The following is a 27,073-nucleotide window of genomic DNA, read 5'->3' on the forward strand; positions in this document are numbered from 1 at the left end:
GGCACTCTTGGGGCCCTGCTGGGTGCGTTAAGTGGACTCTGGTTTCCTTTGGGCTTGTAGGAGTTCTGGGATGGATTCAGATCGATGGGGCACGTGGAGGTTTGTCTTCTGCTGACAGACGGAGATAAAAATATGAGAGTATTATGCTTTACATTGGCTAGTAACATACCAAAGATGGTTAGTTTTATGATCCCTGGAAGCAGCTTTGCTTGGTGGGCAGCTGGCTTCCCAACCAGGCTGCCCTTGGCGATTAAATCAGCGCTTTGCTCTGAAGCCACCCTTCTAGTAACGATGTGCCAAATGATGAAATCCTGGGCGTTTGCCAAGGACCTTGTTGGGCTCCTGGCCGACTCTTGCAGACATCATTGTTGGAAAGAAGTCAGGAATGACAGAAGACATCTAGTCCTCTTCCAGCTGTGCCTTGGGAGGAAAAAAAACAGCCATTACGGTCAAACTGTCTTTTAGGAAAACTCACGCCGTCTTTAGACAGACTGCTCAATAGAGTTCTGAAACTGCTACCGTTGAAAAATGCTGTGGCTTTAAAACCCAAGTGTTTCTTCCTACATCTCTTCTCTAAAATACATCAGAAAAGGTTTCATTCCTCTTGATTTATTTACATCTGGGAGCATTTGGGATGGAGTGTAAAAAAAAAAAAGGTGTAAAAAGGGGCAGGGCTTACAACACGTGGTTGTGACTGCCATCTTGACTTTTCACTTCCTGCTGCAGATACACTGTGCATGGAAGGAAACCCCTGATCTGGGAGGTTCCCCTTTAAATCAATACTTTATTTGGAAGTGACATCAGAGGAGATCCCACATTTAACTACATTAGGTTCTCCTTTTATAGAGACTCAATTGCAGAGCAGGTGAAGGAGTTACATCGATAACCCAAGTCCCAGGGAGCAAGATATTTGGTCCAAAAAGATCTTGGAAGGCTAGAAAAATGTTTCCGGTTTATTTATTGCAAGTAGTCCTTGTTTAGCAACTGCCTCATTTAGTGACTGCCTGCAGTTATGACAGTGATGGAAAAGTAACTTTGCGACCAGTCCTTGCATTTACGACCTTCGTAGGTCTGTAAAGCAAAGGAAAGCTGAAGGAAGGTTGTAAGCGCAGTGGTGGTTTCACATAGCGACCTCTTTGCTCAGTTGGATTGCACCATTGTGGCCCCATCTTGACATTTTTCACCCCAGACACCCCTGACTTTTGTTTTTAGCTGTGTGGCCCATAAAAAAAAGGTGCCAGTTTAAGAAGCTGGTTATTTTTTTTCTCCTGCTTTCAACTGACCAGCCATAAATACCAGTCCTTTGTCCATCCCTGGCAGTAGTTGCTTGTGAATAGCCCTGGTTTTCTGCTTGCTGTAGGCCAGTGTTGTCCAAACTTGGCCACTTTAAGATGAGTGGACTTCAACTCCCAGAATTCCCCAGCCAGCATGGCTGGCTGGGGAATTCTGGGAGTTGAAGTCCACTCATCTTAAAGTGGCAAAGTTTGCACAACACTACTGTAGGCAAAAGAGCAGCTTTTATGAGGATTTAGGATGGGTCCTTAGATCCAATGTTCTTGAATAATGAAAACCCATTCAGTTCCAATAAGCAATACATGAAATGTGAGGGAAGGCTCGGCCCATTTTGCTACTTTTAGAAGGTGGCTGCAGCTGAAGGAAGTTGTAGTACTCCTCAACGTTTCGTGATTGGCAAAATGCTGGTTGTTGCGTGTGGAAGATAACTGGTGGCTTTATATATTCTATTCATAGAGAAATGTCAGTGTCACTTCTTGAATTCCACATTCCTGTTCCTGGAGGTTGTCCCCCTGGAAGTTAGGGCTGGAGATCAGGTTTGGCTCTCACAGCAACGTGGGAGGAGAGCTGTGTTAGTCAACAGTAGCCAGAATTCAGAAAGAGTCCAGTAGCCCCTTTTCCGGCTCATCAGTTTTATTAAAAGGCGTAAGATTTTGCGAGCTTCAGCTCCCTTCCTCAGATGCATAGAGAGGCTGGACTGGTGCACAGATCTCTCAGTCAGGCCCCAGATGTCTTCTTATAGCGAGTGTCCCCAGATGTCACCTTCTGCTTTTGCCTCTCCACCCAAAGAATGAATGGCAAGGGTTATCAGGTTGGGTGGGGCCAGAGAAAAGGAGCATCTGTTCTTACCTGTCCCCCCTTCTACAGATTTGGGCTTGAAGACCAAGATTCTTGGGTCAAAGGCTTCCACCAAGCATCTGGCAAGAGGGCGTGAATGATTGTTTACAACAGAAAGAAAGAGAAGGTTCATAGCATGTGACAACATTATTGCGGCAACAGGGGGGATTAAGAGGAGGTAGGGTTGTGATTTGCAGAGTTTCATCACCCTCCTGTTTATTTTTGTTTCCTTTCTGTCTGCCTCTTGTCTGTACAGGCTCCTAGGCCGCTCTGAGACCAACGATGGGGGAACAAAGATAGAGAATGAGGTAATGGCAGGACCATCTGAGAAGCATCTTTTGTCTGAGCGTGAAATGGCGACTCCATAGCCCAAGATGAATTGGTTGTGAGGGGCGTCTTTGTACAGCACGGCTGGAGGAGGCATTTCTCTCTGGAGGACCCTCTGAAGAGAAAATGGGTCTCCCTTTCCTCTTGCCAGTCTCCACCAAGATGACCTCATTCCTTTGGAGGACAATGGAAGGTCTGGGCCTTTAAGTTCGTAGCCGTTACCTCATCTTCTTCGTGGGGGCTGCAGATTGAAAAGCAAACTGTAGCTCAAGTTCAGCGTCTGTCGTTGTCATGGCTGATGAAATGAATGGTGCTCAGCTCGTGACCGGGGAGAGGCTGGTGGCTTGGCTGGAAAGCGGCATGGAAAAGTTGCTCCTGATTGACAGCCGTCCCTTTGTGGAATACAACATGTCCCATATCTTGGAGGCCATCAACATCAACTGCTCCAAACTCATGAAGCGCAGGTTGCAACAGGATAAGGTGCTGATCACCGAACTTATTCAGCATTCGGCCAAACAGAAGGTAAAGCTCTGGTGAGCAGAGGGCGGATTTTTCTTTGGAAACGCACTGACATGCGAAGGGCAGAATTGGGAATGGCAAGAGATGCTCAGGGAATGCTGCGCGGGCCTTAATGGTGATTGCCCCTGAGATCCTGCACACCTTTCAGCTTCTGGCACAAATGTTTCCTCTCCCAGCCTTAAGCGGAATTAAGAGTTTTCTCGGTACCGGCCTTAATCATGATCATTGCTAACAAGAGTTTGCTTTCGGTGCTGAAACATGGGGCTACGAGAGAAAGGTAAAACAAACACTGTTGGAAGAAAGAGTTTCATGTTTTCTGAATTAAAATAGCTGCGAGGTTTAGCAACCTTTCTTTTTTCACTCAAAAAAAAAGTTCAAATCAGGTTAAGCTGATCGCAACTTGTGGCAAGGCTGATACAAACATTAGTGTCCGGTAGAAGCCGCAGTGACGCGTGTGATTTCGCTTGACCTCTTGCTCCCCGGAGGATGCCGGTCTTAAACTGTGTCAAAGGGGGGCCGAGAAATTCGTCTTGGAGCACATGAAATCCAGTTCCAGCCTCTCAGGCAGGATTAACAAATCAGGCCCTCAAAGACAAATTCGCTTTATTTTAACCCATGTTTTGTTTTGGCCATGATGGGCTGAATTAGTCATAATTGTCTGAGATCATACATCGTCTTCTTCTAAGCAAGCACAACCACAGTGATTTGGTTCACACATCAAGCTAAGCCGAAGCCCGACAATTGCCAAATTTAGTGCGGTGTGTAAATCTGGCCTATATTTCACTTAATTAATTCATTATATTTACATCCCCTTTTCTGTTTGGTTTGTGCACTCAAGGTAGCTAACTTTTAGTAGGATACAAAATTCAAAACAGTAAAAAAATAAAAGGCATAAATTAAAACCAGTGTAAACCCCAATCGTCGTGCATCTCCTGTGTTGCTCGGAGTTTGCCAAACCACATGGTTCTGCTTCACTGTCAGTGTTTCAAAATGATCGAGTTATGGTCTCCAAATGTACATTCTGAAAGCCATTAGTCTCCTGAATAATCTTACTTTCTTTCTGAATGCTGCTGTGTGTTCCCAAGGCTCCGTGTAGCAATGTATTATCCTTGGAATTACAGCTAGTCCTCACTTAACAACGATAATCGGGACTGGAATTCCTGTCGCTAAGCAAGATCATATGACTGTGCCGCTTAGTGACAGAACTTCCGGCACTTCTGGCTGCTGTCATTAAGCGCAACATCACGTGGTCGCCATTTGTGATCCCCTGCCGGCTTTTCCATTGACTTTGCTTGTAGGAAGCCGGCAAAATTACAAAGTAGCTGCAAAATTTGCATATCTTTTATCTGTGCATTGTACTTGTATTAGTTTAAACATTATGAAGAGCAAAAGAACATAAAAAGCAGTGCAGAGAACAGCAGAATAGGCCAGATGAAAATCCAGGGGCGTCTGCAGGGCGTGGTCAGGGTGGTGGACCCAGCGGTCCGATCAAAGCTGTGCCTGTTTTTTACATGCACTGATTTTTTTGATCACACCTGCAGACAGCTGGGTTTCACAGCAACAATCAGTGCAGCATGAAATCGCAAACATTAAGGAGCAATAAAATGTTGATAAGAAATATTGTGTTTTTTTTTCTTTTAAATGCCTGGGAACATGAAACAATCTTTCGCTGGTACCAGCAATGAATATACAATACATTTCGGTTATTCTATAATCCAAATCCCCAAAACAGAGGGACGAGAACTGGCCGCAAGATAACGAAAGTTTTGAGCCGTGTCATTGACACATCACTCCTGGCGCCACACTCCCGGCCAAAATGCCGTGTGCCTTTGTTTTATCTTTCCCTCCTTAATGCTTTTTTTTATTATTATTTTTTTGTGATGAGAAAGATGTCAGAAGTGGGGAAACATGGAGGATCGTAGAGACCCCTTGAAATAACCCCTGTTTGAGACAGGAGATCTGCCCAGTAATAACCTCATCAAGAAAAAACATAGCTATGCAGAATCCGGACTACCTTGGAAACTTTGATTGTTTCTTGCATTTTCTCAATGACTTGTCCTAGGTTGAAATCGACGGCAAACAGGAAGTCGTGGTGTATGATCAAAACTCAGCCGATCTGGTTTCTGTCCCTCCCGATTCTTTTCTGAGTCTCCTGCTGAGAAAACTGGAGAAGAACTTCCGCTGCGTTCACTTGCTTGCAGGTAGGGTTCGTGGGCAGGACGCGTGAATATTCGTACCAAAGAATAAGTGCGCATAAATCCTGGCACCCACACGGTTTTGCAGAGGCTCTCTAAAGGTGTGTCCTCTTTCTCTTCTCAAACAGAAGAAAATGCCAACACTAGCAAAGGGGAGTGTAGTAGCAGCGTGGAAAGAAATTGAAAGGGGCCCGCCTTGGTCTTGTTTGGCAGCAGAGAAAAGCTTGGGCAGGCTTTCCATATTCTGTTATTCTACCCTACAAGAATAAAGCGGCATTTCTGGAACTCCTGCCCTGTCTATGTCTTGACCTAGCCTGTCTCGAAGGGCTGACCTCAATCTTGAAGGCCTGTCTGCTGCCCCGAATGAAAAATGCCAATCCATTTGAACTTGCCAAATATTTTTGGACGGGGCCCCTCCATGGGTGGGATCCAGGAAAATGGCTTGCATTGTCCGCCATTATTCGTGTCTTTTCTAATCTGCTTGGGTCTCAGACAACACCAAAAAGATTGAACTCGTTCATGTGCAAGTTAGGCCTAGTTGCCTAACTTTCAGTTATCAACTTTTTATTGAGTTGTAATGATTTCTTCCGCCAAATTTATGTTTCACTGTCCTTCGTTCTCTATATATTCTTTTGACTTGTATCTCACCTTTTGTACATGACCGTCATGACACTTCAAAGCAAATAGCTTTAGCTTCAGGCATACAGTAAAATAATGCAGTAATATAATGTAATAGATTGTTCCAACCTATAGGTCGGTGTAGTCATGCTGGCTGGGGAATTCTGGGAGTTGAAGTCCACCCATCTTAAAGTTGCCAAGGTTGAGAAACACTGCTATAGGTTATAACAGTAAATAATAATAATAATAATAATAATAATGCAAAATCTTAAATATTACACAATTCAGGATAATAGCCATTAAAAAACACGTTTGTGGGAGCATTTGTGAATTTCAGCAATGGCTTGAGCAAAACCTGCTAACCTCCATGCAACAGCCATCTTCTGCATTTTTAGTAGGAATTCAATTTTACTCTGAATCTGACCACGAAACTTTCCTTTTCAGAAGAGCTTCTGAGTATATGGTATGTGCAGTGCATTAAGGTGGGCCATGAAGTTGATGGCGAGGGATGGTCTCTACATTTCCATTCTCACTGGGGCAGACCCGTTGGGAGTGTGAGATACTGTTTAATGCGTGCGTAAAGTTGTTAGTGCTCACTGGAGGGGAAGTTGAGTAATTCATTTCAAATATTCGATATTGGATTTTATTATTGCATACCAAGCGGTAAGTTAATAAAATGGATAAAACGGATGGAATAAGAGATGAGTTGCGACTATCCGGATAGGCGGCCTGGAATTATAACAGACTGAGCGAGGCATTCCTGAAAAAGGGTCTCCTTGGGTGGGCCGGTGGATTCTGAAGCCCCCCAAAGGTTCGTTCTTCTTACTCTGTTTACCATACGTGGCAGTGAAGGTCCGAGTTCCATGGTAGAAACGCTACTCAGCCTCATTTTTAAGCAGATCTTTGCATAGGTAAGGGTTTCCCGCTATTGTAGTTGCAGGCTGGATATCAGAAAAGGTGAACGCTAGGAATGACAGCAGAATGCTTACAATGAATAGAGGTTTATTAAACGGTCCCTATTCTCACCGCATTGGAGATCCAACCCCTCAGCACACCTTGGTGAGTCTGGATTGCGGCGAAGTGGGTAGTCCATGGACTAAGCGGGGGTTGCTTTTGTTGGGCAAGTTTTATAGCCCTTCAACCTCTCTCTCTCTGCCCCCCCCCTTAGTTTAAGCATCAGGAAGGGAGGTTACTTATTAATGTGGATTAAGGGTCTAGCAGGCATTGGGCCCTGCTAAGACAAAAGAGGGAAATGATTATCTAATTGGAGTGAGGGCAGAAAGTTTGTTATCTTGCAGCTCCTGAGAGTAAATAGGAAGAGCTGGTTTGCCTAAGCAGCCTCTCTTTAAACATGCAGCTCGGTCACAGGACGAGGAGGACCAGGAAGTTGGGTTTGCTGCTGAAAGCTGAAAGATCAGCTCTGTTCCCTGGCTCCCTTCTGAGCTCCCTTAGAACCGCGATGGACTTTGGCTTATCGTCAGATACTCCAGATTCAGCAGCGCTTTGCAGAAGATTGGACGGTGCTGCTCCAGTGCTTTTTTATCTTTCGCGGGATATGCCACCTGCGTCACTCTCCCATTACTCGATGAACCAGATAAAGTCATTCCAAGCTCACCGTTGTAGAAACAGACCTAGAAAAATGTGAGTTTGGGGAAAAGACAACAGCTGCCAAGATTTGAGGATGGCATTTTGTCCTTCTGAAAGAGATTGGGCGAACTATTAAGAAACAAAAAGTCTGTCCTCGTCTATCCTTCTTCAGATTGTGCTAACTCTGCTGAAAGTTTCTTTTTTTAAATGTCAATTCTAGTGGCTCTGTTTTTAATGTAATGGTTAAAAAAAAACCTGCCATGTCAACAGCTGTTATCTTTTTAGTCCAAGGTTGGCAGGTAAAAAGGGTCAACTGTTACCCAAGAGCTGTAGAGATCAAACTTCGGTAACATTTCACTTCCTCCTTGGAATGCCCTGAAAGCAGGAGCGGATTCTGCATTGGCAACTTTATAGTCTCCCCTCGGAGAGTTTTTAAGGCACAGATTAACGAAATCACGTGGCCTGGGTTTGTGTACAGTCTTTCTAGTCTTTCTTTGGCTCTTATCTCTAGAGGATTGAATAGCGTTATCTCAGCAAGTTGATGACAAACTCTTAAAATGTTTGAGTTCGGGGGTCATTGAGCTGTACAAAAGGCCAAGGGCGGGGAAGGTCCAAGGGTTCGCCATGCCAGCCTTCGAGCTGTTGAAAACACAGCGCAAAGTGTTTTGGGAGCACAGAGGAGGCAGGAACATGGTGGGCGAGAAAGGAGCCTGGTTCCTTAAATGACTTTTTCCTAATATTCACATAGTTATCTGCTTGCTCCGGACTGCTTTTCAGTCTAGATTTTCTCCGGCACAGAAACATGCAAGTGATGGTGGCCTGGCCTTGGAATAAGGGTAGCAATAGAGCATCGAATTTTAATAGGGAAATTGTTGTGGATGACGATGTTGAAATTGGATCGAATTACTCCAGTTGGGAGCATTGTAGGAGGAGAGCCGAGTTAGCCTACCATGGCAAGACGTCAGAAGGATGCAGTAGCACCTTTTCTGACTCTCCCCATTTATTAAAAGGCATAAACGTTTGTGGGTTTATGCCTTTTAATAAAATGTCTTTGGTCAGAAAAGGTGCTACCAGACACCTTCCAGTTGGGAGCGATGTGATATCCGTGCTGGGTAAAATTCTGGTGGAGATGGACTGACCATGACCTTTCCATGATGGGCTAGGTTTTATTTATTTGTTTATGTTTAGCTTTTACTTGGAGGTCTCCCCAGTCCTAGTCCAACATCTAAACCACAGCGTCAATTCGACCCTGGGACGATTCAGAACTCCTTTGTGATATTTTAACCCCTTGAAGAAATTTAGAGAGACGTTACATTTCACCACACCCTCTTGTAACTTTGGACAGAAAAATCTTGACCTATCTTCTGTTTTTTGTTTTATTTCAACGGCCACAACTTGACTTAAAGAAAATCTTCTGAAGGGTCGGTATGGAAAAGTTAGCCCAGAAAGAATCTGATTATCAATATCTCGGTGGAGTCCTTGATGCTCTCTGAGCTTGGTGGTTGGATTGCAGACAATTCATTACTTGCCTAAACGTCTAAACTAAACTTTGATTGTAAACAAAACGTCTGCAAGGAAACAACCAAGCTCAGAGAGCACCAAGGACCCTGCAGTTCACCCCTGAGCTTCATATCTTCTCTTCTATTGGTATAAATCTCTCTGCTGGAATGAATGACCTAAAGTGATGGGAAAATGCCACGCGTCATTCTTGAGTTGAAGAGGGAAGCATCAGTTGCGCAGTCTGTGTCAAATCTGCCGTTTATTTAAACCAAGTGAAACCCTGGTGGGTCGCTAAGAAAAATTAGCATGGCCCCAGTTAGGCTCCAAGAATCCGGCTAATAAAAGATTGAAAGGTGAGTAATGGTGGAAACTTGATCCATATCCCTTAAGACTGATTGGAGATTGGCAAATGTTTCTCGGCTAATTAAGAGCATCCTACTTAATCCCCTAACTCGGTGTTTCTCAACCTTGGCAACCTGAAGACGGGTGGACTTCAATCCCAGAATTCCCCAGCCAGCAATGCTGGCTGGGGAATTCTGGGAGGTGAAGTCCACCCGTCTTCAGGTTGCCAAGGTTGAGAAACACTGCCCTAACTAATGAGAATATGTAGAAATTGAAGCTTGGAATTTTCTGCTTATTGGCAGACTCCCAAGTTTTTCCTATGAGATCCAGTTGAAATCAGCTCTGAACAAAACCAAGGTAGAGTAGACTGAAGTTTTAGGCTGCATGACATATTTTTTCACCAGATGCTATCATAGAAGTCCCTGGCTTTTAATGGAGAGTTTGACTCTAAGTCTACCTTGTGCCTCCTCTGATGTATTTTCCTGAGACAGATAGTCCTGAAATTCCCACCAGAAGTGTCTAGCATATGCCTTGAGAATTATATTCTGGAGACTAAAAGGCCCAGAGTTAGCAGGGTCAGCCCTGTGGCTTTTTAAATATCGAATAAGAAGAATAGCTGTGCCTCAGTCCCTGGAGAAATGGGCGATTTTGTCAACCCCCCCCCCAGCATTAATTTTAGCAAATTCTGCTAGAACCATCCCAGTGTCCAGTCATGTTTTTCTTTTAGAAACTCAGGAGTAAAATCAAATGCGATGCTTGTGCTGGAATGGCTGAACATAATCTTCCTGGGGGAGGGATCTGACTGGCCAAATGAAGTATAACTGGGCTAAGATGACCTGAGGTGGTTTGCCAAAATGTGGCTGTATCTCCGCAATCCACAAGAAAAAATAATGACTTCCATAAGTTCTGGATAACAGCCTGTTTTGTCCTTCAAGAGAGATTTATAATTTCTTTTCAGATCTTGTAGCTCTTGACGGGGGAGAAAATACCCTTTTTGCTTCAGTGCCAAGTCCAAACAATTCTTGGAGATGAAGTCCCCAGGAACTCCTGTACATGCATTCTTATGCACATTTCTGTAGGCTCTGAATGAGGGTATTTATTTGCTTGATTTAAAAGATTTGTATTTTAATGATTAGTTATGAAGTTGTCTGAAAAGAATGTTGTATTGCCTACCGAGTAGCCTTTCTCCAAATTAAGTCATTCTGGATGCTTCCACACCTGAATATTTCACTCAATCTAACAGGTCCAGCAACAAGCAGGGGATTATCTCTGGCCTTCGTGGGCATTTTGGAAATAAGTAAGAGCATGGCCATTTTCCGTGGGTTATCAGAGTGAGGCTCTGATAACATGATTAACCAAGCCACGAGAAATCAACAAATAATCAAGGGTAAACAATTTGGATCCAGACCAGAATGTAAATTCTCCTAAAGGACCCACCTCCACAGCATCATTTAGACTGAGCTGTTTTGACCACATTTAGTGTCCTTAATGGAAGACTTAGCCATGCCCAGAGCGCCTTATCAGCTAGGGCTAAATCACTGGTCCCTATTTGGGCTTAGATTACCTTCTAATTTAGATGCATGGAAGAACATTATAGTTGGCAGTGTTTATCTTTAACTCACTCCCTACCCATTTGATTTGTAAATTTATTTATTTATTTATATTTTGAATTTAGACACTGCCCATCTCACAAGGAAGTGATGAGTAAATGCGTACATCATGGGGGTCAGTATAAATAGAAGAGGAGTTTAACCTTCAGGCGCATTGTCAGTGAACATGAAAGGACACCTTAAGAACCACAGTGCCATCGGTGCCCCTAGATCACTCCTGGCCTGCCCCCTTTCTCACTAGGGAAGACGTTAGTTCAGCAATCTGAATGAAACATCAAGTTTGGAAAAATATTTGGTGAAAGAAGGATCGGTGTTCTTAACCAGTCGATATTTCACAAGATAAAGTGGTTATCACATGAATGCTCTGAATATCCATCAAGTTGGTTAGAGACCGTTATTTCTGTAGCTGTCAGCACCTTCAGGAGCATGTTACTCAAGAGAGCAAAAGTGGGACTGTAAATGGGAATGATCTGTTGGGGGAGGTATTCCAGATGCTTGTTCCCTCTTAGCTGAATCCTGCTTATTTGTCCACATCAGCTGATGTGTTTTCCCCAAAGAGTCTTTTATCAGAACAGGTTGAGGTGGATCTCAGCTACATTACCTGTCCACTCAAAGTCATTCCTTTTCATTTAGATGCACCTGATCATCTGTGGCTTGTCTTGGGTGTGTCAGCAATGAAGGTGAGCAATCAACTTTTTGAATAGATGTTTCTGCCTGCAGGCACAAGTCATACTCAGGCCTGACCTTGGTAGAAGATTTGGAGCTTCCTGTCTGGTGGAAGGCAGAACTTCATTTCCTTCTGTGATAGCAGGCTTTCTGCTGTTTGACGGGGGAGACAAAGTTTTTGAGGATTGATATTATCTCCTTCTGTACCATCTGTGATACGTTTTTAATGAATTCGATCTTTTTCTCTTCTGAATCTTTATTAGTATTGACTTCTCTTCCCTCCCTTGGGGAGAAGAACATTAGCTCAGCCTGGTTGAGAGTATTATTTCTCCTGTTTTCATCTGTTTGTCTTACCTGACTTGTGAAACTACGCAGTTTTTGCCTTTGCTCCCTGTGAGAGAAGTTGCTTGTGCATCTTTGTAGGTTGGAATTTCCACAAACAGCTCTTCACGTGAAAAATCATATGTGGCATAACACATTGATTGAAAAATATCAGTATTCTCTTATATCCATTCCAACTGGACATCCAGATGATTTCTTCCAGCCTATCAAATTGAATTTGGGATCTTGGAAGTTGGCATTTAATTACCATTTAATTATGTCATTTTCCTTTGTTGATATTATTCACTGATGTTTTCATGATCACTGTTTTTGTTGAAAAGAGCCATAGTTCCTCTGATGGGCATTACTACTGACATTAAGAGACTCGCCTCAGCTTAGGAGAGTGTAATGGTTTCACATGTTATTCTCAATGTCTTTTTCATATAAATTCTTCCTGGCTTGCTCTGGGACAGTTTCCATTACTTCTAAGGCCAAAGGAATTTATCTCTATCTTGTCCTCCTTTGCCTGCTTCTCTAAAAGTTCCTAATCCCCTAGTTCTGTCCTGACATCTCAGTTAAAGATTTAAGTTAATCCATTACAGTACATTAATAGCTGAGAGTTGGTTATAAATTGAGACCACCATGTGGGCAAGGAAGAAGGCAATATTTAGCCACTCAGTCTAAGCCAGGCAGAGTCCTCTCAAAGAAAGGGTCCTCTTACCTTCACTTCCTAAATCATTATAGGTAGTCCTTGACTTACAACCATTTGTTTAACAACTGTTCGAAGTTATGACGGTGTTGAAAAAAGTGACTTACGACTGGTTCTCGCACTTACAACCGTTGCAGTGTCCCCACGATCACGTGATTGAAATTTGGGTGCTTGGCAATTGGCATTTATTTACAACGGTTGCAGCATCCCAAGGTCACGTGATTGCCATTTGCGACCTTCCCAGGGACTTCCAGCAAGCAAAGTCCATGGGGGAAGCCAGGTTCGCTTAACAACTGTGGCAAAAATGGTTGTAAAATTAGCCATGACTCACTTAATGACTGCATTGCTTAGCAACAGAAGTTCTGTCATAAGTTGAGGACTACCTCTATGAACAGCATTTTGACTGCTGCCTTCACATATCAGCTGCCCTTCAGTTTTTTGAACAAGCAAGTTGAACTTTTTTGACGGGTAAAGAAGCTTTGGTGACTTCACCTCGTAAAACTGGTTATTGAAAGCAGATGATCTCTATTCTTCCGTGCTGAGCCCTTGGAAGCCACTTTACCTGAACGTCTCCTGCCTAATATTTTGGCTTCTGTAGGTCTTTTAGTTTTGTTACCCGCACCAAATGTCTGCTGGCTTCCCCTTCTGGACAGGAAGATCTGGAAACTATGTGAACTGGCATCAGTGATCTGACTGTGGCGTAGTTTGGATGAGTTTTGCAAAAACAAAGACGTTGAAACAAAATGCTCCGAGACATATCACAGTGTTTTTGATCTGGGGAAACATCTCTTTGTTTTGGTTGGGGTGGGAGATGACTGGAACTGCTTTTAAAAATTCAAAACATCTGTGTGCAGTAGCTAGAGCAAGAAATGATTATTTTTTTATTCTCTACTATGGAACTCCTTAGCCTATTTCTTGTCTGAATTGTTTATTTCTTTCGTGAGTAATGGAGAGCAATAATCAAGTTAACTACCTTATCCACTTAAGAAATGAACTCTTACAGTTGTGCCGAGTATTTTATGCCAAGCATAGTCTCCACAAATTTTCAAATGTTTATTAACATGAAAGTATAATTAAAGTCTATTTTAAAATTGGCCGCTTGTGACTGTAGAAGTAGCATTTGAGTCATGCTAGTAAGGATTGATTAATACAAATATGAATCCTTATTGTTTATATGATGTGTGTATGTGTTGGGCCTAAAATCATTCTAAAGCACCTGATAATAGCACATTTTGGGTTGTATATTTATTTATTCTTTCTAAACAGCATCTCCTTAGAAGGACCTCCCCTGCACTGGGAGAGTCTGCAGGGTGTGGTCCAGAAAGTCAAGATGAACAGCCATGATGGTGCAATCAGAGCTCCAACCATTTTTAATGTGCATTGGGGTCAGTTGACCCTCTCTAATTAGTTGAGTATTCAGCTAAAATAATAACATCAGGGCTTATTTGTTTCCAGTGGGTTGGGGTCTCTGGAGGGATCAAAAAAGTCAAGATGGTAGTCACAAGTACAGTTAGTAAGACTCAAGGCAGTTAATGGGATGACTTGACATGGGTATATTTATTTCCCTCTTAACATGTGAACAGCTGCAAATCAGATGAGAATTTGTGAGCAAAGGAACAGAGAAGATTCTGTTCGGTAGGCACAATCTGTTACAAGTTTCATCGTGTATTTTTTACTCTGAGGGCTGATTCAGGAAGCAGTCGGCTGGTGCGAATGGCATAATTATTATGGGTTGCATGTCCCTATGCAGTCCAACTACCCAAATGCACACATCTTGATGAAGCAGAGGAGAGCAGCCAATGACATGCGTGACAGAAGGGAGGAGAAAGAATCAGGGTCAACGGTCTTGGCAGACAATAACTTGATTTTTAGCCACATCAGGAGCATCCACCGGGAGGGGGTCAAAAAGTCAAGAGGGTAGCCATGACTGTGTGAGAGAAACCACACCCCTTTATTATGTGCACCACACATGCAGTGCACATCAAAAAGGGGTACAGCTTCAGTTGCATATTCATGGCTCCTATCATGACTTTTCTGACCACCCCTCAGATACCCCTGAACCACTGGAAATAGAGTGTGCCTAGAAATTACTATTTTAGCTGAATACTCAGCTAATCAAGGTTTTACTTTCTTAAGGATATGTTGAGCCTCAACCATGATATGGAACTGTGTTTCCCAACCTTGGCAACTTTAAGCTGTGTGGACCTCAATTCCCAGAATTAAAGTTGCCGAGGTTGAGAAACACTGATCTCAGTCTCACCGTTTGGCTTGGTTCCCCAAATTGTTCTTTGCCAGGTGAAGTGCCACCTCCCCAAAGAAAAAGCAACATGGCGTAGGCAACATCTCAGTAAGTGGAACTGTTCCTTTATCCCCAAATGCAAGATAGTTGCACCATCAAGGTCTGGATAGAGGTCAGTAGAGATTCTGGTGTGTATCTTTGGCCGGGCAAAAAAAATCTATTTTCCTTAAGTGTCAATTTCAGTTAGGGGTTTAGAGGGCAGAAAAGGAGGAGAAGGGGACTACCTATACAAACGGGTACTCCTATTTTTCTCCCACGCTGTTCCTAAGAGAAGACCGCTGCCAGGTCCACACCGTTGAGAAATTCTTGACGGAAAGCGAATGGGTCTTAGACCAGCCCTAATATGTACATACAACTGGAGGAAAATCTTGGGCTGTAATCAGAGTGAGGCTTTGAAGACAGCCCCCCTCCCCAATTTTTCTGCACATTCTTAACAGCCAGATCATTAAATATTTGGAAAGCCCAAGAGCCTGGATTGTATGCGCAAAGTTACAGGAGGTGTTTGGTTTCTGCAAAACAAAAGCAATTGGAACTTTCTTCACCACAAATGGCTTTTGGCGCCTTACGTTGGTTTCATGAAACACCCCTCCGAGAATTGTAGCCCCAAGTAATAAACTGGACACACCAGCGCTGGAAACGCTGTGTGCTGTATTAACATGGGGAAATATTCAGAAACCACCAACTAAATAAAACAGCTGGAAGTTGGTTAGTGACAGACTAAAGGCCCGCAGATTAAAAAAAGAAATCTCCGTTTTACCAACTGATAAAGGGAATTGAGGATATTATTGGACCTCCCAGGTTTGGGCATCTGGTCCTGAGCAAAACGGTAAGAAATAGCTTCACAAGATGGACGTACACGTTTTCAGCCGGGTAGATGATGTCCTTTATCATCATCTCCTTGATGGAAGATCAAATATCTACAGTAACGTGCAATCTTCCATGCCATCCTTCCGCTGCCATTTAAAATTTGGCATTTGCTTCTGCAAAAGTCAACCCTCCTTTAAGTCAAGCTCCACTCTTGACAACTTCATGACCACAGCTGTGTAGTTTTGTTGTATCGTAGTTGAAAAAGACTGATTTAGACTACAGATGTTACAGCAGCCTGCTCATCCCAGTGCCCTTGGGATATTTTGGACTGTAACTCCCATTATCCTTGTGGTACCTTCAGGCTGATGGAAATTGCATTTCAGAATCAGATTGGGGAAGGACAGTTTTGGCTTAGAGGACAAATTGTGGGCCTTAGACTTTCTACAGCCCTTCCTCCTCTCCCACTTGTTCAGAAGCATTCATTTTGGTTTTCGTCAACTACCACTTGCACTCCTGTGGAGAGTAAGGAAGATGGCTGTATGCAGATATGACGCCCAGGCAAAAGAGGCTAAAGCATTTTTTAAGTCTTGGAAGTGGCTCAGACGGACCCCTCCCTGATTGATTCACTGAAGTGTAAGAAGGCGGAGGAGGTCCAGCACAATCAGACTTGCAAGAGTCAGCTATTGTAGCCCATCTCAATAACAGGAGGTTCACCCTTTCCATGGAGTGGATCGCATGGCCTGGTCTACCTCGTGGGGCTGAAGAGTCCTGAACTGTAAATTGTTACGGCTGTTCTTTTAAACAAGCTAGCTTCCTTTGATGGGTTATGAAGCTGTCTTGTTTTAATAACGCATACTTCAGATTAACTACAAGTTAGGGGTTGGACATAATGCTAAACTGAGATTATGCTGAAATGGATGTAGAAGCTTCTAAACTGCACATGACTTTGCTGATTGAGCAAAAGACAGGAAGTGAGCTTGCTCAAGGCTCATCCAATAGGTGTTGACATGTCATGGTAGGCTACCATTCTGGAAAAAAAAAATGGATGTTTCGTTTTTCCATTTCACTTTTCCTGCCAGTATGAACAGCTGAAATAACCTCACAAAGTGAAAGGTACCATTGATTGACCAAGATGGGTAAAACAAGAACTTTGCTCTGCTCTCCTCCTGAGCAACCAAAGTCAGAAGCTATGATCTTGAGTAGCAGGTCACAGTAAGCCAATCGCAGAGAAGGCCTCTGTGGTTTGTTTAGTTTGTTCTGATGGCAGGAAGAACCACAAGCTTGGCCTTTGATAAAGAACCACAATTTTCCATCATAAGCAAACGCAGCCAAAATATTTCTAAATGTTTTGAAATTATGGTCATTACGTCAGGCGGCACATTTAGGGTCGTGTTTCTCCAGGGACTCTCCATGGCCCTGTCATCTCCTGGCATTTCCTTTTTGTTTGGATGGTAACTCTGATGAGTGCACTTTGAGTTTGTGGAGAACCATCATTAGGCCAAACCAGAGGAAACTGGATTGTTGCACACCATGGTAGATGGTAGTATCTAACAATATCACTAAACTGAAAGGGGAAAATGTTGCTCAGTTGTTCCTAACTCATCTTGACCCGACAGACATAATTTCATCAGGGATGTTTGTCACTAACGGCTTCTTTAAGTCATGTTTGTCTCAGTAATGATAGTACCTACCCACCTTGTCTTTTTCTTTCAATTACTTTCAATTTTTCCAAGCACTAGGTCTTTTTCAAAGTCTCTTGCCTTCACATTATGTGTTCAAAACATATAGCCTGAGCTTTGTTCTTAGTGCTTCTGGGGAGCTATCTGCTTTTATTTTATCTACTATTTGTTCTTGTTCAGTTCAATTTATTCTCAGCAATATTCTCTGGCATCACAATTAAAAATCATCAGTTGTTCTTCACTCAGCCTTTCTGATGGTTCAGCTTTCACAGCCATATACTACAGCTGGGAGAACCAAGGCCTCGACAACATGGATCTTTGCTGTCAGTGTGATGTTTCTACACTTTAATATTTGGTCTAGATCTGCCTTAGTCTTTGTCCCAAGGAGCAGATATCCTTTTATTTCATAGCTGCAGTCACCATCCCTATACATTTTTGAGCCTGGGAGATGAAGTCTACTACCTCTACCCTTCCTGTCTATTTACAATGGATTGGGATTGCACATGGGCATGATCTTTGTTTGCTTGGGAAGAACATGAAGCAGCTGATGAGCTTCTGCGCTGTCTTTTTTCACCGTCAACAAGAGATTCCTTAAGGCTTCCTCACTTCCAGCCATCAAAGTGCTATCATCTGCATATCTGAGGTGGTTAATATGTCTTACAACATTTTAAATTCCAACTCCTCTTTCTTCTAGTCCAACGTGTCTCATGATATAGAGCACAGTGTGCAACCTTGGGGCACTCCTTTCCCAGTTGTGGTTATTTAATTAGGTTCAGGCAGGGTAATATCTGCAATTACAGAAGAGATGAGAGGGAATATAGCGTGTGTGGTCAGGCAACAGCTATAGTTATGAGTTCCAACTTGGCTCTTCTCTTGTGATGTAAGAGTTTGAGGTTAGTCCATGAGGGTTACACACACACACACACACTTGTACAATTGGTTTAACCCTCACTGTTTTTATATTGTGATTTTGCATTTTCAGTGATTTTCTCACCCAGTCGTGGTGTGATTGGAGTTGAGTTTTCACGTTAACTCTGGGGGGTGGATATGTTAGAGTTCATAAATAATCTTGATATCTTTGAAATAACATCACAAATTAGGTTCTGTTACTGTATTGTAGAGGAGGTGGAAAAATCAGGTTTATTTGATCAGAAGTTATCATTTCCTTTAAGTTTCATTAATATCTTTAAAAATATTCAGTGTCCCCACACAACAATTATCAACTTAGACTCCTAGATTGATGGATGTCCTCTTTTAATTGTTGTTTTTCTGATAGCATAGCTGGGGAATTCTGGGAGTCCAAGTCCACACATCTTAAAGTTGCCAAGTGTGAAAAACACTGGCGCTGTATCTCAGAGGTCCTGGTGGGGAGGTTTAGGGTCCTGCTTCCCTTGACTCAGAGGACCATATAATTGATCAGACTTTATTTAGCAATGACACTGTATGTAGTAAAGTTGCTTCTCTTTAAAGGGAATCTCATGCTTGTAAAAAAAGCAGTGTTCTAAATAAACAAAACAATATTCCTCCCCACTTCTTATTTACAAAATGATTTTGTTACAAGAATCATCTCTCTGTTCTTTCATGTGTCTCCGTTTCCTTTCCCTTTTGCCTCTCTCCAAACCCTGGTTTTCCAGCTGCTTTCCTTAGGGCCCATTAATGCTTTACTTGCATTGCACTGGGAGAGCAAGCGGGCGCTTCAGCACAAAACCCTCTGCTTGCCTTAAGAAGGAATGTCTGGCGCATCGCTGCATCTTTTCATTATTCTGGCATATTGGCCAAGCTTGGCCTGTACGTAGGTATGGGCTGCTTCACATCACATCCTACGTCGCTGTTTCGTATTACACTAAAAGCAAAGCCTTGTGTGAGAGACAACCTTGCGCCAGTAAACTGAATGGACTGAAAGGGCTGTGGAGGTGGCCAGAGGCAGGTGCTACGTTTCAGGAGAGGGCTTTTCTTTTCTTTGACCACAAATGCGTTGGATGTAAGAACGGAGGCCTTCAGAAAAACACACAGGCAGGTCTTTGAATGATACACGCTTCTCCCTATAGAAGAGGGTTTTGTTTTGTTATGATACTGTAGTTGATTTTCCTCCACCAAGAGCAGAACTTTGCAAAGACAAAAGAAATGGAAGAGAATCACCAAAAAAATCTTCTGCTGTTGGGTTTGGCCTCACTGATGAATCCCCAGGCGTCCCTTGATTTCTCTTATTTATTCTTCCTCTTTGTTCCCTGCATGTACATGGAGGATGCTATCGAAGAGCATCTCTATAATTTAGTGTGAAATTCTTGAATTTCTCTTGAACCTTCTTACATTCATGCAAGGATCATATTTTAGCCATCAAGTGACTGAATGTGAACTCTAAAAGAATATTTCATGATTCATCACATTGGATGATGATGATGATGGTAGGGTTTGATCATTCTGATATACAAGGAAGAACCTGTTGTTTCAAAAATTCTATGCTTTATTTTGTAGACCATAAGCTTGAATAGCAGTTCAAGGCTGTCAGAATCTCATGCTTGTAAAAAAAAGTAGTGTTATAAATATTTGCATATAAATCTGAGCTGCTTACCAATAGACTTCTAAATCTTAGAAAATTTGGGATACACAGAAGTGAATTGATGTATGTGTGCATACACAGATGAATGGAATAAGTCATAATAATACTGTGGGCATCAAAATGTTTCATAATTTGTGTCATATGCATGGTGACACCATAATAGAAGTGACAGTTGAGCATTAGTTCTCCTGCAGATGTATGAAACTTGCAATGTGTGTCTGCCTATCCAAAAAATGTTGCGCAGTTGTAAAGAATTTGGGAAGCTGGCCATTGACAGACGAGCTAAGGTTGTCCAAAGGAGAAGAGAACCAAAGTCTCCTTGAATTGTATGAAGCACTGAATTTTGTAGTTAGAAGGACTTTTCAAGAACTTCTTGTTGGGGTACCAAGGACTTCCCTTTGTGTTTGGTAAGAATTTTGTTCTGTCTTGGTGTAACAGAGATTCCCTGGGGAATGTATTCTGTATGGTTTTCCTTCTTCAGTTGCATTGAAAATAAAAGCAAAAAGTACATTGAGAGAAAAACACACTGAAGCCACACTCAACTTCATTAGGCAAGTTAGGGAAGTGATTTGAGATGGATGTTGCTGTTATTATCTGAAGTCAAAATGGGAACTTGCGCACTTATTTCTTTCAGGTGGATTTGCTGAATTTTCCAACGGTTTCCCTGGCCTTTGTGAAGGAAAATCTATCCTGGTGCCTTCCTGCATTTCCCAGCCTTGCTTACCAGTCTCCAACACGGGCCCCACCCGGATTCTTCCCCATCTGTATCTGGGGTGCCAAAGAGACGTCCTCAACAAGGTGGGCAGGAAATGGGATGGGAGCGATTCCCGCGCATTTGAGCCCCCAGAAAATGGGGCAGTGCAAGGCTTCCTAAGCAGTCTCCGTTGGCAAATTGAGGCCATCCTTGATTACAGATATGAAAACCCACAAAGAGTGGCACAGAACTGGGTTGTGTGTGGGACTGCCTGCGCTGGAGGACATCTGCTGGCCCACTCATTCTAATAGGGTGGGCACACTTTGGATCCCCTCCCTGAAACAGTGTACTCCGGTGGGACCAGGTGGCAGACCTTCTCATTAGTGGGGCCTGCCCTTTGGAATGATCTCCCCATCCCATGTTAATTTGGCCCCTACTCAGGTGGTCCTTAGGAAGGGTTTGGCAGTTTCCCCAAGCATTGTGGCTAGGATGAGTAAGTTCCCATGACTGGAGGGTAGGAATGTGAGCCAGGTCAAAATAAAACCACAGTAAAAGTAGCATTAATCATCACATATTATGGAATATAAATTCCATAAATAAATACATCTAGAAATTTGATGAAAAATACTCCCCTCTTTCCCCCCCCCCCGCCAAAAGGCCTTTGTTGGTGGTTACTGTGGCTTTTTCTGAAGATAAAAAAAGAAAAAGTAAAGTAAAATGGATGAAAATTAGACAGGGAGGTTGCAAAGCAAAGCAGAAACTTTCCCAAAAGAAGTCAGTAGCAAACCACGTTTGGATTGCTGTCAGGATGACAACGTGGATGCATCCCACGTGGACCTCAGGACTCAAGCTCAGCTCAAGAGACACGAGGTTGTTCTTGAAGCTGAGAACGAGAGAGGGCAATCTGATAAGTATGCAATAATTTCTGGGAAAAATGGCTTTTTCACATTGCTACTCACATTCAGAACACCATAAATAAAATCTTGATTTTCCAGAATTCAGATGCAACAGACATTTTTCTTCAGATGCCTCCATTTCTGAAACAGTTTAATGTACACCGTTTCTATCAGTGTACCTCACAGGTATAATTACGTTTACGTACAGACACAGGAAAGATGTACATGACAGATTTGGGGCAGTCATGGATACCCCTTGCCTCCAAATGGTCTATTGAAGCATGGATTTAGGGCGTTCTTCTTCTCACGCTGGCTTTGTTAACTTCTGGTGTCGACTTCTTTTTTGCAGGAGCTGATGCAGCAGAACGAGATTGGCTACGTGTTAAATGCCAGTAATACGTGTCCCAAGCCAGACTTTATCCCAGAATCCCACTTCTTAAGGGTGCCAGTGAACGACAGCTTCTGTGAAAAAATCTTTCCTTGGCTGGACAAGTCTGTGGACTTCATAGGTAAAGGTCTGAGTTAACATGGGGTCTCTTTACAACCCCAGGAATGCATTTACATTCAATGCTTTTGGATAGGTTTCTAGGTACAGGTAGTCCTCAACTTACGACCACAATTGGTTGCGCTCTACATGGGGCTACCTTTGAAGAGTATCCGGAAGCTACCGCTGGTCCAAAATGCGGTTGCACGGATAATTTTGAGTGCCCCAAGAACAGCACATATAACACCTTTACTACGCGAGCTGCATTGGGTCCCAGTCTGCTTCCAGGTCCAATTCAAAGTGTTGGTTATCACCTTTAAAGCCCTACGTGGCATGGGACTGGGTTACCCGAGGAACCATCTCACCCCCGTGACATCAACCCGCCCCACCCGGTCAGGCAGAGGTAACAATTATCCAGTCATTAGTCTAGCCCCTGTGATGTCAGTGCTACCTTGCTAATACCTCACAAAAAAGGGCTGTTCTTCTTTTAGATGAATTTAAATGGAAAATCCTCTCTATGAAGGCCTGAATCCTGTTTAAGAGATTGTTTATCCCAATTCCCATGATAAGGAAAAGGGTACCACAATCATATCATGTGCAGTGGGTGTGAATGAGATGACATTAAAGTGACATCACCCCAGTCTAAATGGGGAGAAGATCAGGTGCTCAGTAATTAAATCCAACCATCATTGCCTGTGTAGGGTCATCTTGGCTGGAAACCATTTTCACCATACCACTTCCTCCATTTTCTTCAGTTTGAAAATATAAATGTTTGTCAATTTGTACCATTCCCCTCTCAAAAATTACTCACTGGTCTCGTTCCTTACATTCTGATGTCTTCTCAACAAATAAATCAGTGTTTCTCAACCTTGGCAACTTTAAGATGCGTGGACTGCAACTCCCAGAATTCTGGGAGTTGAAGTCCTCACATCTTCAAGTTGCCAAGGTTGAGAAATACTGAAATAAATTATTTGTACTTGTTTCTCCTTCAAGACCATTCATGTTAGTGTCAATTTTTGCAAAGAGAGTAGCAAAGCTACACATGAGTCAATCATTTAGCTTTACAAAACTGTTATTAGCTGGAGAGGAAGCATGGAAACATAGAGTAAGAAGGAACAGCAGAAAGACCCCAACCTCTCCTCGCCTGGGTTGCCTTCCTATATTGTATCTAATCACGGTCTGTGTTAATTGCCCGTTTCAGTTTTGCCCCTTATTGGTTGTGCTGAGAACAGCTTCGCCACTTACATTTGATCTTGCAAACTGGATCTGGAGCCAGAGCGAGCGTACGCAGTTCGGCCCTGTGGATATAATTCATCGCAATATAGACATCTTTAAAGACGTCTGAAAAAAAGCAGGGATTTGACACAAGATGCAACGGGCTTTAACCACTGACATTAGAACACCGTTGTTTGAAATGAAGTTTCAGTTGATTAAATAGTCTCTCTCTCTCTCTTCCACCCCCCCCCTCTACAATTTATAACAAGGCTGATTCTGACTATCTGCGCACAAGAGACTTCTGGTTTTCTTCTTCTTTAGAGTGTCATGAGGTTGATTTCTGTTTCTCTTTGCTTGCCACAGAAAAAGCAAAAGCCTCGAACGGCTGCGTCCTAGTGCACTGTTTGGCTGGAATATCCCGTTCGGCCACAATCGCCATTGCGTACATAATGAAAAGAATGGACATGTCCTTAGATGAGGCCTACAGGTAAGGGGAAGAGCTCTCTTCACCCTGGAGAAGAACAACCTGGGAGGTTAGATTTGAGTATTTGGAAAGGGCTTCCGTGTGGTTAGGGCAGGTCAGTTGCAGAGGACAGACAGGGCAGAAGGTGGTCCCTTTTTCCCCTTAATTAGAGTGGGATAAGCTTGAATTTGTGAATAGGCTCTCCTAAGAACTTCTAGTGGACTACAGCTCAAATTTGCAACATGCCCTACTGCGCCTTCATTTATTTATTGCGTACATATCCCGCTGCAATAAGCTGGACTCTCCGTGGCTTCCGTGAAAGAAAATCAATTTTGATAGCACTAAAAATGACAACTCGGGGGAAAATCCAAGAAAAAAATTGTCCCCGCACAGCTTAAATTATTCTCTGGAACACTCGATCCTTAACATCTTCTACTGATTACAGGAAGGCTAAATTTTTTTCCAAACAATTCGTCTTTCAAACGCAAGGATAGTTTTGGATTCTCTGAGAATGTGGTAACGGAAGCTAATTGAGAGAAAAATCTCAGTGTGAAATTCAGGATCACCTTCCTGTAGGGCAAAGGACTGCAGTGGTGGTTGTACCCTTAGCTAGCGAGAGAGTTGCCTCTCTTTCAAAACAAAACAAGACAAAATTGTGTTGATTGGAGACAGAATTTAACTGGCTGTGAATTTGTTTCTAGTTTTAAGAAAGCATATTTCTGCCCCAGATTATACGTAGATTATATGCAGTGTAATATATTTGGATTTTTAGGGTCAAGGGACCAGACTTCCCTTTTCTGCAATAATTCCTCATCCTTCCCCAGGTCTGTGACATTGGAATGCACAAAAGTGTAAGAAGTGTGTAAGATCAAAGATGTATCATGCCATAATGTATGTGATATTTCCCACTGTACATCAGTAGAAAAGATGGATGGATGGATGGATGGATGGATGGATGGATGGATGGATGGATGGATGGATGATAGATATGAGAACACCTGTGCTTAGTAGAGAATGAATACTTGGGTATATGCTAAATGATTAATAAAAGAGTGGTTTTGAGGGAGGATTGCAACAAGAGCAAAGAACCATGCATGGAATTGGCAGGAAGAAAAGGAGCGGGATATATGCGGATGATCAAAGGCGACTTTGCTTAATCCGAGGGTGTGTGTTCTGCACAATGGGTTACCTTATATTACCTTGGAAAGTAACGCTTATGGCCTAGCCAACCTCAGTGAATGTTTTGTACGCACAATTCAAGTCGGAATTCAAGGTTGATTGGCTGAATTCTTTTTTCTAATTCAATTTTTTCTAATTCCATTTAGATTTGTGAAAGAGAAGAGGCCAACCATTTCTCCTAACTTCAACTTTCTTGGTCAACTTCTGGACTTTGAAAAGAAAATAAAGAACCAGGGTGGCCCAAGTGGACTTGTTAGCAAACTCAAGCTTTTGCATTTGGAAAACGGCAGCAACCACGGAGCAGGCAGTGGGCCCACCACCATCCTGCGGGCCTCTTCTCAGCTCTGTGCTTCCTCTACCTCAGAGACTGTGGAGCAGAAACCCCTGGAGCCAGGAAGCCCGCCAGCTCCCGTTCTGCCATCTGTAGAGGGCAGCTCCTTGGCACAAGGCAGAACTGGATTAAACGTCTCCTCTGATAAAGTTGAAGACAGCAACCGGTTGAAGCGATCGTTTTCCTTGGATATCAAATCGGTCTCCTGTGCCACAAGCAGCACTTGCATCACTGCTTCAGGACAGGGTTATCCCTCCTTGGAAGACACGTTAGAGTACTACAAGCATTCGGGCACCTTGGAGGGGGGCAGCAAGTTATGCCAGTTCTCTCCTGTCCAGGAGGTTTCGGAACAGACGCCCGAGGGCAGTCCAGATAAGGAACACACCAAGCTCCCAGAGAAGTCCCACAAGGGCTGGCAGCTGGACAACCAGAGCAAGCGGCAGCATTTGGGGAGGACCACAGGTCCCACTCAGAGGTCGCCCTTGTACCCCCTGCATCGAAGCGGCAGCATGGAAGACAATTACAGAACCAACTTCCTCTTTGGCCTTTCCAGCAGTCAGCAGCATCTGGCCAAGTCTGCGGCCGGGCTGGGTCTCAAAGGCTGGCATTCGGACATCTTAGCTCCTCAAACGTCTGCAGCAGCTTCCCTGACCGGCAGCTGGTATTTCACGGCAGATACCTCTCATTTTTATTCCGCTTCAGCCCTGTACGGGAGGAGCACCACTTACTCGGCCTTCAGCTGCAGTCAGCTACCCACAGGATGTGAGCAAACGTACGGTGTGCGCAGGAGAGAAAAACACGGGGAGCGGGGTGACTCGCGGCGGAGTTGGCACGAGGAGAGCTCTTTCGAGAAGCAGTTCAAGCGAAGGAGCTGCCAGATGGAATTTGGGGAAGGTATCATGTCAGAGAACAGGTCCCGAGAGGAGCTGGGGAAGATGGGCAGCCAGTCGAGCTTTTCAGGCAGCATGGAGATCATTGAAGTATCCTGACTCTCTCCCCCATGATTTTACATTCCCTCCTTCCCAATTTTCTGTAAAATAATTCCCTGTAAATCTGAAATTTCAGAAGACCGTTCAGCTTCAGTACGGAGGAGATTAACAAGATTGAGTGTGTATAGGCGTGTGTGTGCGTGCACATACACAGGCACGAGTGTATTCGAGAGAGATTAAATGGTAAATTTAATTTTTGCAATGGACAATCAGCTCTTTTCTTGCCTTGCATGTCCTCATCACCTTAAGGCAGAAAATGCAGCTATTTTCCTGAGTTCCCCTTAATGAGTGAAGTGGTGATTGATAGGCAAAGTTGCACATCCTTATTGTCTTTAATGAATCAGCCTTTATGAAGCAGATGTGATGTATGGTTCTACTGAAGTTTTGATTGAAAGGTGATTGAAAGCAGAGTTCGCGCTGTCTGCTGTTGTTTTCCCCCCGAGAAACATGTCTTAATGGGAGCTGAGAGAGACTTTGAGACAGATGTTCTGTTTGCACAACCACTCCTCTATGTCAGAAAGCTGCTTAAGTTGTATGAATGCCACCTTAGCAGACGAGTTTCATTCGATTGCCTAGTCAGCATCTCAAAACGAGAAAACTGAACAGACTTTTTCAGGTTCTGCATGTGTTGCTAATTGCTAATGAGGACTGCTGTGTCGACTGCAAACTCTTCCACATGCACATTCTTGCGTTTACGTCTTTGGATGCCATCAGAGATGGCATTAATCTTTAAGGTCCACAATATGCCTGCAACTGAGACCCTCCCTACACGTGCTGTTAGGCCAGTGTTGTCCAAACTTGGCCACTTTAAGATGAGTGGACTTCAACTCCCAGAATTCCCCAGCCAGCCATGCTGGCTGGGGAATTCTGGGAGTTGAAGTCCACTCATCTTAAAGTGGCCAAGTTTGGACAACACTGTGTTAGGCAGATGCCCGAAGTGTGTCTAGGAAACT

The 27,073-nt window shown here is 43.4% G+C and overlaps 1 protein-coding gene across 1 annotated transcript in view; it reads left to right on the forward strand.

The window, feature by feature from the left end:
* The window catches only part of DUSP16 (dual specificity phosphatase 16), a 44,183-nt gene extending 17,983 nt beyond the window's left edge, over positions 1-26,200 (forward strand). Inside the window, exons 2-7 of the mRNA XM_088146618.1 lie at positions 2,387-2,979; positions 5,039-5,177; positions 20,504-20,667; positions 21,809-21,968; positions 23,522-23,645; positions 24,947-26,200. Coding sequence (XP_088002744.1) covers positions 2,749-2,979; positions 5,039-5,177; positions 20,504-20,667; positions 21,809-21,968; positions 23,522-23,645; positions 24,947-26,120 — 1,992 coding nt within the window. The 5' untranslated portion in view covers positions 2,387-2,748 and the 3' untranslated portion in view covers positions 26,121-26,200. The remainder of the gene's footprint in view (positions 1-2,386; positions 2,980-5,038; positions 5,178-20,503; positions 20,668-21,808; positions 21,969-23,521; positions 23,646-24,946) is intronic.
* Positions 26,201-27,073: the final 873 nt, after the last annotated feature.

The sequence above is a fragment of the Python bivittatus genome, unplaced genomic scaffold, assembly GCF_059951505.1.
Source record: "Python bivittatus isolate LINGU-HERP-01145 unplaced genomic scaffold, Pbiv_v1 ctg000010_np1212, whole genome shotgun sequence".
NCBI lineage: Eukaryota > Metazoa > Chordata > Lepidosauria > Squamata > Pythonidae > Python > Python bivittatus.